The sequence below is a fragment of the Leptinotarsa decemlineata genome, unplaced genomic scaffold, assembly GCF_025532065.1.
Source record: "Leptinotarsa decemlineata unplaced genomic scaffold, Ldec_3_MD MMD2_tig00001719_RagTag_RagTag, whole genome shotgun sequence".
Classification (NCBI taxonomy): Eukaryota; Metazoa; Arthropoda; class Insecta; order Coleoptera; family Chrysomelidae; genus Leptinotarsa; species Leptinotarsa decemlineata.
The window spans coordinates 13,657,835-13,671,752 of NW_027412569.1; the positions used below are offsets into that span (position 1 = coordinate 13,657,835).

At 36.4% G+C, this 13,918-nt stretch overlaps 1 protein-coding gene across 4 annotated transcripts in view; it reads right to left on the reverse strand.

The window, feature by feature from the left end:
* The window catches only part of LOC111517328 (protein bric-a-brac 1), a 324,903-nt gene that overhangs the window by 282,021 nt on the left and 28,964 nt on the right, over positions 1 to 13,918 (reverse strand). For 2 of the 4 annotated variants that reach the window (XM_074176548.1, XM_023173436.2), the window contains exons 1-2: positions 8,768 to 8,918; positions 1,629 to 2,384 (exon numbers count right to left, since the gene is read on the reverse strand). In XM_074176548.1, coding sequence (XP_074032649.1) covers positions 1,629 to 2,378 — 750 coding nt within the window. In that variant the 5' untranslated portion in view covers positions 2,379 to 2,384; positions 8,768 to 8,918. Of the gene's footprint in view, positions 1 to 1,628; positions 2,527 to 8,767; positions 8,919 to 13,918 lie in introns of those variants that run through there. The other 2 variants (XM_023173435.2, XM_023173437.2) reach the window with 2 other exon arrangements.

Below are 13,918 nucleotides of genomic sequence, written 5' to 3' on the forward strand. Positions count from 1 at the left end.
CACATAGTCATAGATTGTACTTTCTGAAACAGGTTCAGTTTGAAGTGTTTCAGAACTACTATCTTTTGCCATTATTTCGGTGAACTGAACAACATTGCACTATTTATTTATAATAACTATGAAGGTTTGTCACTATTTGCATGATAGTTATTCAAAAATTATACTTTTTTTCAGGATTGTTTCCATTCTGTGAAAAAAGGTGATCTAGTCTAAAAAAGTGAGATACATTATTGCCAAAAATAGTTGCAAAAAAGTTTTTCTGGGGTAATTACAATGAACTTTCATTGATAGAGACATTATGACGGATTCACTACAATTATTTTTGATGTTTAGAGGAAGATGGCACCGAGCTAGGATAAACTCGTTATTGGTTATGAATACAAGTGTGCATAAAACATGGTCTTCCCTTCTGGAAAAATTTTTTATTCAAACATTTTTCATCAAGTATATTTTGTAAGCACTACGTATATAAGGTGCCAATCGATATTGAATTATCTTATCACCAAACTGCTAATTCTTTCTGAATATCTATTGTCCTTTTTCATAAAGAAATAAATAAAAAATTTTAATTTGCCAAGAATTCAAATTTATTTTGGAGTATCTACTTTGGTTAGTATCATTAAATATCTTTGATTGTTTTACTAAATCATAGAATATTTGAATGCTGAGTATGCAATATAAAATGAATATAAATAATTCGATAGGTAATTATGATTTAAAATCGACCATCGGTATCATCTGTATTTTTCTATTGAGTCTTTATTTGTGGAGGGATTTTTCGGTGGAATTTTACAGTTTATGTTTCTGAAGCCTTTTTTAACGAATGATTGATTCAGAATCTAAAATTTTTGTGTTGAATTATTTTGATGAAAACAGTGATTTTCATTTAGAAGGTAGGTACTCAGTTCAGCTGTAATGTTGCACAATTTTTCAAGATTAATCTCTCAAGTAATTTAAGAGAAATGTTTTACTTTCCCTGTTTTTCAAAAAGACAAACAAAATTGTTGCCTGATGGTCAAAAAATCAAAAAATAATAATTTTCATTTAAAATATTTTCCAAATCGATTTTTCCTGATTCTTTTGAAGAAAAATATGTTTTGTTTTAAAGCCAGTTTAAATGTAAGCTTTTAAAATCTCACGGTTTTAATATTTCACACTTTCAACAAATTTCGATCTTGAATAGACTTTCTTTTCACATCTTTTTTAGAATTAGGCTATGGAGTCATAAAAGAGAAGTTTTGAAGAGAAGTGTCAAGTTATTTATTCTGTTTTACTTTATTGATTCATCATTTCCAGGATATTTCTATGATAATTATGTTGTATAGTGACAAGCTTTATTGATTAGCTAGTAAAAAAAATTGTTCTTTATGTCGTGACAACAAAATTGAAATTGATAGATTTTGCTTGCTCCTTTGGAATCTATGCTACTCTATACTGTCGCCCAAGAAAATTTTAAAACACGCTGCTCTTCTTCAACCCAAAATACATTCGTGCGCATTTCTGGAGCGCTCAAAACACCGAGATGCGGTTCCAAAACATGTGACGCACGTGCAGCGACTACAAAAAACCCGGAGCGTGTGAGATCTCTTGCTATATCTTCCAACAATGATAATAGTAATAAAACTCACCCTTTCCTCCTCCCGAATCATCTCAGCAATGCCAGGCTTGATCTCCATGTCGTCAGATGTGCCGTGCGACCCTTGCGCCTGTGGCGCGAGCGGCAACGTCAGCTGCAGGGGTTCGGCCGTCGCTGGCGTCGGCGGCAACGGCGTCGCGGAAGGCGCCGGAGACATCTCGACCGACGGCGGAGGCTCCGGAATCTCGGTGCTCGCACTTTCGGCGGGGCTGCTCAGGCTGCTCCTCTCTGCGGAAGGTCTGCGTCTCTTCTTCGCCCTCGAGGCGTCCGGCTCCACGTCCTGCGGCGGCCTGTTTTCCCACGTCGGTGTCGGTTTCACAGAGGATGGCCTGGTGGTGAGTTCGCCGGCCTGGGTGGCGACGTCCTGCTCTCCGTGGACGTCTGCCAGGCCGCGGATCTTGAGCGACTCGGCCACCTTCAGTAGCGGCCCGATCTGCTCCTGGGAGACGTTGATCTCCCCCTTGTACATGAACTCCACGACGGCCTTCAGCTCAGGCCACTTGATGTCGCGCATTATCACGATGGGGTGCTGGCAGGGGTTCTCGAAGAACAGCGACTGGAAGTAGGGGCTGCAGGCGGAGAGCACCATCTTGTGCGCCTTGACGGAGTGCCCGTCGCAGGCGAGGGTAACGTCCACGAAGGACTCACTCTGCAGGAGCTGGTCGAAGACGTTAGTCAAGTTGGACTGGTAATTGTTCCAGCGCAGGCAGAACTGCTGCGGGGAGGCCGTGGTGTGCTGCATCGTCACCTGGAAAAGTCAAAGCACAGTTCACGAAAAACACTAGCACATGGCAGTCCTGAGAGCACGTGTGCGGCTACGAATCGGTCGAACGGTTCGGCTACGGTAGCGATTCTCGCGCTGCTACTGTAGCGGCGAAACTGACTGACCGAGAATCGTCGGCCGTCAGCAGGAGGATCGGGCCGCCTCTCGCGCGCACGCCTTACCCCCACTGCCGGCGGAGACCGCCCTCACCCCACCCATCCACCCACAAGACCGCGTGGCCACCGTGACTGCCGCGGCCGACTAATTACACCCGATACATCGACACCTGAACCAGGACGAAAGCTCGTTACTTTTACTTAGGACTTGGCGATATTTTGGGCAAGACATGGATATACTGGGTGGTTTTACTGGGCTGATTAGGAGAGTGGTGAAGGGGCTAGTTTAGATCTCACGCTCGATCAGGAGAAAGATTTAGTAGAATCAAGGAGTATTTTCCTCAGAAGGCTTTTGAAGCGGGGACATAATAATTTTCATTTTTTGAAAGCGTGCATTTACATAAAGAATCCAGTTGACCGTGACTTTTTTTCAAAAAATTATTCGTATATTATTTAATATAACGACAGTACACTAAATATTCTCATTATAACTATGGCACTATCGTTAAAGTTGGTTTTGTTGCATATAATGGCAATGAAAATATAGCGTCTCAGATAAATCGTAGATATATTAGTTATACTCCAAACGAAGAATATGTGCCTTGGAATATAACCAAGAAAAGTTTTTGTTATTTACCAGTCAAAAATAATGCCTCGCAGCGAATTTACTCGCCAAAAACCACGTCGATGAATTATCAACAAATCGTTCATGAATTACTACATCGGCATGTCTTATTCTTTAAATATATGGTGAAGGTGTAACTCATCTTTATACAGTGGAGTCCCGATAGTCCGAAACGATCGGGACCGGACCCATTTCGGATTAACGAATATTTCGGATTAAGCGAAATCATGACCAAAATTAATGTTTGTATAATGAAATAGAATGTATATTTATACAAAATGGGATATACAGACAGAAAAATGTAACAGACTTTTTTAAACCAATATAGTTTTGAACTACATACGCTCAAATTGTTCTGTTCTGTTAATTACACTTATCTTTGTACATACTGTAATCCTTAGTATGTATATATTGCAATACATTTCTTCTACTTTTCTTTCGGATCAAGCGGACTTTCGGATTACCGAAGTTCGGATTATCGGGACTCCACTGTATCTACGTTTTCTCTCCGAAGCTTCAGTTCCATCACTATTATATTTATCAAAAACAACTTCAACATTATTTTGAAGAAAAAGCAGTTTTTGCAGAACTACACAAATGATCTTTCCACTTCAAGCTTAATTGTTTTCAAAATATAATCACCAGTAAAACGTACAGTATTTTCATCATAACTCGCTCAGTTTTGGCGCTAGACACTTTCATACATGATACAAATGAAGATTTTTTTCAAGCAAGTTCCCAGAGAAAAATATACATTGCTTTTTGGTTACTCCACGGTGAAACTTTCAGGTTCGGGGTCAACTTTGCAGTAGAGGGTGAGTAAAACCCAAATCCCAATTTTTGTGCCAATTAATGATGTTTGGAAAAATTATACGGTATCGCCGTTATTTTCCATTCACTGGTTGAATTATTGGTGAATGTGCTAATGAAATCGCCAGAGAAGCTTTTGGAACAGAATTTTATAAATTGGCGAAGGATGTGGTTATACAAAGTCGATCGTTTCTTGATGTTTTGGTTTGTTATTGTTATCTCTGGCATAAAAAATAATGGAAGGTATGGTGGAAAAAAGGATAACATGTACAGAAGAAAATGTATTCGGGAAAGAAAGTTTTTTGGCTTTCTACTACTCCATCTGATACAAAAAAATGGATGAGAGTCTTCCAAAGAAAGGAAGGAAGTAATCAATTTGAAAATAAGTAACTCTATACATGGATGTGTAGATCATGCAAAGAAGTAACTTTCAGACACAAACTGAAAGAAAGTCCTCCTGAAACAGCTACTTTCTTTGGAAGATTCTCTCATCCATTTTTTTTGTATCAGATGGAGTAGTAGAAAGCCAAAAACTTTCTTTCCCAAAAATTAATCACTCCTAAAAATATAACCCTTTCAAATCAAAATGTACTCGTTACTATAACATCGAATATATTTTATTTCGATTGTTTCACAACAATAACTAAGTTAGAATTCATTCTATCCAAAAACAGAGCGAAACGCAATTAAAATTCAGCTACTAAACTCAACTCAAAAGTTAAAAACAATGAAGATCGCTGAAGTTCGTTTTGTATATTTGATAGTTTTGTAATTATTGTAAAAAGAAATTATATCTTAAATTTCTTAATTATTTAATGGATATTGACAAGAACTCTAATATACGTATTTTGAAAATTACTGCAAGCACCATACAAAATAGCGTAGAGCCTAATTTGTTTATTTTCGTAAGATCCATAGAAATGTTGGAAATTTCTTATTGAATATACCTTGAAAACAATTCAAAATATCGAAAATGTTACATGAAACCAGCAGTTAGTCCAATAGGAGATGAAATTATGTATATTGCATTTTCATCGAAATGACTTGAAGTATCGAAATTCGTTAAATTCTGAATAGAATATAACTTTCTTTTGTAATCCTTCCATACGTGCATCCTTTAAATGTCCCGTTTAACAAAGTATACAACTTGAAAAACACTTTGTCTCTACTAATATTTTGTAATGTGTATATTATGTTAGTACATCTACGTTGCTTATTAACTGAATTGTACAAGTTTTGCCAGATTATTTTCAAACAAAGTATCCGCTACGTACTCACATTTCATTCAACAAAAAATATGTCGAATACTCTTGGGATATAGATTTTTCCAAGTAGTCCTATTGATTTATAATATTCACATGTCAGATGTTCAATATTATTGTTGATTACACTATTCCACATCTTCGACCACCTTGGTCACCTGATTTAATTCCCGCAGATTTCTTTCTTTTGACAACTTAACGAACACAGATCACAAGGAACCTTAAACTACCAATCGAACGAGTTATAGTTCAATTAGTGGCCGTAAAAAAGCTATAAACAATAAAATTTTGAGAAAAAAGGTGAATGTTTGACATATAATGTGACAGAAATTGAACAAATTTTCAATTACTATAAATTGCGACTTGTCCCGGCTAAATTTGTATGTGTCAGTTTGTAAATATTCATAATGACCTTTGATAGAATTTACAACTGGCAATTTCAGTTCATAAAGTACCTTCCTTTTGATCTGTTTTATTTTATTGTACTCTGTACCTTTTAACTACTCTATAACTTTGTACTAATTTTGTTCACTTTTAACCTGCTTTCGTCTGACTTTCTACAAACAAATTTTGTAACGTAGTAAACAACAGGTCACCTGGGAATGCCTTCTTATGGATAGTCTGCTTGATGGATGTCATTGACAGAAAATGTAGACCTGCAAGTTTATACAGATAATCTTATCTGACAAAGATCTGAAGAAGTGTAACCTGTAATATCCTCCAAAGAACGCTAGAAGTTGTTGACAGAGTAGACGTCTGTAAACCCTGGCAAAACTTTGATAGTTCCCTTCGCCAGGAAGATTAATCTGGATGATTTAAATCTACTTTCCCTCAGTGGTAAGATTACCACAATGAAGGTTAAATATTCTGGTATCCAACTTGATAAAACACTCACATGGATCGCTCACTTGGAAAAAGTTTTACACACATCCAGACTGTCCCTATGAACATGGTGAAGAATTTGTGCGAAACTTCAGGTCTTTGGTCCCGATCCAAGAGCACCATCCGTGGCCATGGAAATTCTTCTAGATATACCTCCTCTCCACATCTTCATGGTAAGAAAGGCTAGACGCACTGCATACAGAATTGTACATATTACTTAAGTTAGGTTAGATTAAAATATCTTGGTATCGCTTGCTGACAAAGGAAATGCCACCGTCGTGATAAACACCAAGAAATATAATGAGAAAATTGTCGCCTTACTCGATCCAGGGACATATAAAAGACTCAGTCGAGACCCGATCTCCGGGATTTTCAGAAAAACGAATCTTCTTATTCGTTCAACAAGACATGGAAAGGACACGTCTATATGGTTCACCAACTCATGAACCATTCCGATGGTTCCAATCAAAGATATACGATACGGGTAATTAGCGAAGTATTCCCAGAAACTACAACCGTCTTTGCTCACAGTTTATCATCAACTTATTTCCAGTGGGATGGTGCTTTTTACAAACAAACGGATGGAATCGCGATAGACAGTTCATTAAGTCCGGAGGTGGCAAATTATTTCATGGAAAATTTTGAAGAACGTGCCTTAGAGCAAGCGGTCGTGAAATCATATTGTTGGCTACGTTATGCTATATTGTGAATCACACTAAAAAAATTTCAATTATATATAAACTCTCCCGGCTCAAAAAAATCCAATTCACAATGGAACGAGAAACTCAAGGGATTGTAGCCTTCTTGGATGTTCTTGTGAACAGACGTGAAGATTTTACGTTGGGCCATGGAGTGAACCTTGAGCAACACTCTGGGTGTAACGGATTCTTTGTAGCTGCGGGTCGGTCTACATTGGAACCTGTCTCTTTGAACGGAAAAACAGATTTTAAAACATATTTAAAACAGATAGGCAATAGAAATTCAAAAACACAGGGATACTTCCAATGGAAAAGAAGAGGCAATGAACATTAATAAAATCTGGCTACCTGTCCTTAAAGTTACACAAACAAAGTCAGGTAATCCAATTAAGTGAAACCAAACCACGCCCACTAAGCATAATATAAACCACTGAAGCACCAACTCGGGCACTGCGATTGTTACCTCATCGTCTTACGTAACGTGTACCGCAGTAATACACGAAACGTCAGGCATTAAAACTGCACACCACGGCAAAAAAACCAGGAAAAGTTTTCACATCGAACGTACTCTTTAAATAAAACTATTTTGTTAGAAAGTATGATTAATAAACTATCAGGTGATAAACTCAAGAAACGCAACATGAAAAAGACATTTCCAAATCGAGTTAGAACCGAAGTACAGAGATAACTCCGAATTACCACGAGCGAAGTGCTAGGTAAATGTATATTTTATCGACCAAAGCAATCTAGCAAATTCAATTAGTTCAAGATTAGTTGCAGATAGAGCAAGCAGCATTTCATATTAGTTTCAAGATTTGCAGGATTTCACTAATTCTGCGTTTGCTAGATGGATTATACAGTTATTCGGTATGAAAATTTTGGTGGAATACATGGTTTCCATATGAACTATTGCTAGAAATAATATGAAGCAAACGCGTGCACATAGTTTGCCAATCAAGCATATTTGAAAACCGAGAAATGAGAATATTTATATGTTCATTTATTTCAGAGGAATAAAAATAGGCGATCGAAAAACCATATTCATATATAATATACAATTGTGTTATCAAGTATATATCTGATACAGAGAAATACAGAGTTACAAAAATATCAATAGAACTATAATTTTGAAATGGACTTGTAACTTTTTAGGCATCTACGCAAAACAAAATTGATGAAATGTATCTGTTGCAGAAATATTCAAAACTGATGAAGACGAGTATTGTAAAATATTAGTGCTGCGCTGAATGAAACGGTATCAGTAAAAACTTACAGTATATTGAATGTAAATTCGATATCAGTGAAATTAGACTTCACTTTCTCATTAAACTCTCAACTTACTAGATTGCTGTTATTCGGTGAATTTCCAAAATATCTTTTGTTGGTGTTATCGATGAACTTCTTTTGGATATTTTGCATTCGTCTAAGCATTCTCCTTGCTATCTTAGCGATGTGTAAAAGTAAAGTAAGTAAAAACTGTAGTAAAGAACTTTATACGGGTGCATTAACGGCAAACATTTTAGTTAACCCAGATAAGTTACTGTGTAAATTCAAAGTATTTTTCGCAAGGTATTATTTTCAATGAAATTCAAAGTTTTTCAAGTACAGTTATTACACGCCTGAAGCATGTGTAACCGTTTTTATGTGAATATGGTCAACTAGAAACGCAAGTTTTACACCGACCAGCTTACCTTTCCAAATAATGGATTGAAAATAACAGATGTTCAATAAATTTACCCCAACACACGTCAACTAACCTACAAACCTCGAAACCGATCAACGTCACCACCTGTTGCGCCCAACCCTCAGTCCGTCCCTGGCGCGTACTCAGCATTGCCGGCATTCGGCGTTTGCGCACGCAGCGACGCCAGGAGCCAGGACGCCACCCGAACTCACGGCGTGTCAGATAATGGCAAACTCTTCCGAACCCAAACAACCTCCGAAACCGACTAAAACAACAATGAAAACTACTTACTTGTTGTGCCAGGGTTCCAATAGCTGTCACTAGACTGGTATGCACGTTTTTCACAAATTATTTCACTCTAGTTATCGAATATTCAGCAGATTCATAACTGTTTGCCGACGAGACGTACGTACCAACACGATGCAGGGACGGCTTTGGGAATGTCGTTCCGACGTTGCGTCTCGAGTACAGAGATCGTTCGTTGTCCGATGGCCGGGTCGATCGTCAACAAGTGGGTTTCCGTGCATAGGCGTCTTTGTTATCAGACGGACACCGTTCGGAGTAGCGCTGGAGTAGATCGGCCGACGAGGTAGGGCCGGACTGGGTGGATTTGAATCGGATTCGGTTTGTTTACGTCTCAGCTTGGTGTTATGTGAAGTAGGTCAGTGATTGATCGAAAACGTATATTGATATAGGTAATAAGAGTTTGTAGGTTGAATGGTATGTGCAGGCCCTGCTACAGGCTTATGCCTGTAGGTCAATACTCTGCAATATGCATATAATAATATATGCATATATAATATGGGACATTATTTTCAGCGAAAAAATTATTTTAGACAAGTAAATTTATAATCACCTGCAAAAAGTAGTTACGTGCCAGAGAGAAGATATTTTTTCTTTTCCTGAAATATGCAAAGAAATAATCACAATAATGACTTTGTGTTAGAATATTAATTGAAACAAATATTAAAAAAGTCCCACGCTGTGACTTGTGGATTTTTTGTCATTGTGTAGAAGTTAATTAATATGCTGTGTTGAAAGTATCTCGTTTATCAAAAGTATCTAATACCACATGACCTCGAATTACATCGATACATTTCTATTTTCTAACGAAAACTGTGTTATTGAGCAACACCATGAGAGCAATCAGCATGATAAAACCACCTGTATTCAGGACCAGCGGTTTTATCGATGGGCATTGCTCAAAGTTTCAAAACATGGACATTTTTAATGTCGAGTGGTATTCGTAAAAATTATTTCATGAAATATATATGATATAAAAACAATATATCAATTCTCGAATTGAATAAATATTATTATCTGCTTGGCTTTGCAAGTGACCGCCTTGAGGGAGCTTCGTTCATCTTTTCAGTTCTCTATCGATCTCATAGATGGCGTCTTCGTAAGAGGAGATGTCGCCTTTATTTAATGTCACTGTTGCCACTTTTTTTCAAAAGTTATTTTCAAGTTCTGATGATGAATTTCTTTACTCCAGTCTATTATCGTCCAAAGAGTTACATATTTTAAAAAACAATTAGTAAACGTGCAGATCTATCACAGATCTTTGTTTCATAATAATAAATATAGTTTTAAAAAACTAAAGAACACGCTTTTAAAGAACATCGAACTAAAAAGTTATTTTTTTTTAAATAAGCTTAAAAATACTAGTATTACTGTGAAGAAAGCGACGGGCGCTTGATATACAAAAAATATAGTACCAAGCACCAACGCTTTTTTCACAATTAAGCTTAATTTAAGCTTATTTAAAAAATATATTTTGAACTTCTTAGTTCGATGTTCTTTAAAAGCGTGTTTTTCAGTTTTTTTAAACTATATTTATTTTTTTATTTTTAGTTTCATATGCTATGAAAGCGTGTTTCTCAATTTTTTTTACCTATATTTATTTTTCACTTTTTAGTCCGATTTATTGTCAAAAATAAAAAAAACAATTCTAGTCACTAGTATTATAAATCTTGAACAGACGGCGCACGAATATAAAATTTCTCTCAAACAACATAATAAAGTTTGAGGTCTTAAATTCTATTCGAAGTGAAGAGAAAATTTGCAGTAATAATTTTAAAAAACAATTCAGTCTTGACGTTTTGATTTGAAGTTAAATTCAAAATATTAATGGAATATTTTTTCACTGAATAATTCTATTTTTCAAATCAATCTTTTGCTTTGATATGTACCTATGTCAAGCACCTTAATTCTAATTTTTTGATTTTTTGAAATATTTAAGTAACTGAATTTTTTAGGTGTACATTTTACGATAACGTTTTCATTGTTGAAATCCATATTCTGGTTTGCTTTCAAATAATCGAATTAGACTTTAAAATCTTTTGCTTCGTTCAAACCTTTTTTCTGTGCTAAATCACGGGTAATTGGAAATATTCAAATATCTAAATATTTCATATGTAGTAATAAATTTCGCTAACACTTGTAATTCTTAAAACCCATTTTGTATTTTGATTTTCTTTTGAACAACCTATCAAGGCGGTTACTTACAGCGCCATCTACCCGCGAATAGATCAAGACATATCAAAGAGGGTTACGTACAGCGCCATCTGCCCGCGTATAGATCAAGCCGGTTACGTACAGCGCCATCTGCCCGCGAATAGATCAAGCAGGTTACGTACAGCGCCATCTGCCCGCGAATAGATCAAACAGGCTACGTACAACGCCATCTGCCCGCGAATAGATCAAGCTGGTTGCGTACAGCGCCATCTGCCCGCGAATAGATCAAGGAATTTACTTTCAACGCCATCTGCCCGCGAATAGATCAAGTAATAATGGTGTCGATTACAAACCTTTGTTTTATCTTAGTAACTCAATCTGTAGGTACGATCTGAAGAAATTAATACGAAAAGGAAGGAAATACTGATGTGAAACTATTTGAAATAAAGTGTTTTTCATTGTCTATACATATTTCTTTTTAATTACAATTCAAAGTACAGAAACTCCCATTTCAAATATGACCCACATTCGAAAGATTGTTATCTATTCCATCAATGAGATGTTCTATTGCTATTTTCTATTAAATTTGTTTGTCTTCTTGATTGTTTTAAAAGTAACCGCGATTTCCTTGAGTAATTAATATCTAAGTTTTTATTATTTTGTAAGTAAACAACACTGTTTAGATATCCATGAGTAGTCAACCGTTCCGAAAAGTTTTTTGGTGATACTGTATTTATATGAAAATTGTTTAGTAAATAATTATGGTTGACCGTGATGCTCCTCTTTGGCTTGATATATTGGAAGATAGCGATACTAGAAGAACGTATTTAGAAAGCCAGCTTATAACGAATCACGTGTCATAATTTCACAAATGTCGTTACGCCACATTTCCGAAGTGGTTTTTTTAGAACACAAACGGCAACCCTCAGAACACAAGAATTCCGATGAACGCAACCTTAGCAAATTAAATAGCGTTGGGCAAAAACTAATTAGCATGTTCCTGATATCTGGATAAAATTGGGCGCAACAAACTCCTAAGAAAAAAAATGGGTTATGGTTAATTAAATATTATAGAGAGTGGTGACAAACAAAGCAACTCCTAAAAAAATTTCGTGAATTCCTAGAATCAATTCAAGAACTCGCAAAAAACAAAAAAATGTTTTCAATTCAAACTGAAATATTTGTGCTTGAAGCAATCTAAATAACGTTGCGAACGTGCTTCTATGCCAATATTTAAAGAAATTAAACCATTATAATATTTTCATACGTTTCCCAACGTAATCGAACGGTGTTTTTAATGTTTTCATTTCTGGTGGTCGCAATAAATATCCAGTATAGCCGACACACGTGTTTTGAATAGACGTTTCCTTCAAAGTTAGCATCGGGTTATAGTCTGTTTATTTCCAGATAATTTCATTACTTCCTGCTCATATTATGAGCAAAGTTAACTAGTAATTTTGTTTTGTATCATAGCAAAAATGTGAATGAAAATATCATCGTGAGAGCCGTATTTTGCTATTGTAATTGCTATTGTAATTTGTAGCCTTGCAAACGTTTATATAATTTTTTTATATATTCCCGACACTAAAGAAAAACATTTACGATTCGAAAAATACCCTTTGAAGGTCAATTAACCTTCAATTTCCTGGACGCTGCCACACCCTTCATTAAAAATTCCAATAAATCAAGACCCCAAAGTACATGGATGTGAACGAAAGCAGAAACCGCATTTCAACACCCCTTCTGCCGACAACCAGGGCTCCCTGCAGCTCTAACAAGTAACACTGTATATTTAATTATTGTAATATTCATAAAAGCAACAACACGACCGCCAGGGTGTTGTGTGCCGAAAAGTGGAAGTCTCTGCATCACCAACGCCACTCGTCTATCTAATTCAATTATAATATGAAATCTGGAACTGTTTTCTATTCAAGGTGACACCTACATTGGGCTTACATTGCAAAAGACAAAGAAAATCTTTGAAAAGTGACACCTCATCTGATCAATAAAGTAATTTATTAATGTCGTCTCGTTTCTCGGAATCAATAAGTAATTACTACCACGCACACCGTGAAGTAAGTGATTATTGGGTCCCAATACCATCACTCTAAGAAGACGTAGCCAGGAATGACAGCATTATGTATTTGAACAGCCAACATTTCTGCTAGCAAACTGACAGCTGGTAAGATTTAAATGGAGTAGTCTAGGTAGAGTATATGACTTTCAAAAAGTTCATATCCTTTCGGATGATATACGTTTCATCCAGATGGAAACTCCAGGATGAATATCATTTAACTTTGATGGTCGAGAATCTTCAACAGACATACTGATTTGTATCAGCCTGAGGAAGGAGTATGAATAGCTCCAATGAGGTGAAGAATGTGATGATAAAGCACTTGTAGGGTTGTTTTATGTCATCTCGTACACAACTAAACCAAGTTCCTTGAAAAAAAAAAACAATTCCAGTTGTAACATGGTCTCAGACCATGGGCAAAAGGGAATCCGAACTCGTAAGGACTTCATAGGATTCGTTCCTTCAAATTCACAGATTCAAGCTCCCCCTGTTTTTGCATCATTTTACGTCGAGTCGATACACCTTTTCACAAGTTCACTTGACCACTCCAAAGTAGCAGAATCAGATCGGAGCAACTTTGCTCCTCCTGGACAGCTCTGATGATCAAATCTATCAGAATTTATGTCGATACCTAGCGCGGAGAGAGTTCTTCACCTAGATAACCTCTTATGTGAGCGGCGTTTTTCTACGTATTCAAGCTGGGGTTGTACCGCATTTTTATGTCCAGATATATCGATTAGAGTGAAAAAGAATAAAATCTAGTCGAAAAGTCGTGAAGTAACTTTAACGCTCAAGTCTAGTGGCCAGGACCATATCGAAATTTACAAAGCTCGTCCTACATTTAACAAATAATATCAACCTTGAGGACTAGTGGATATCTTTTCCTCCAGAGACTTGAAATTTAGGACTGC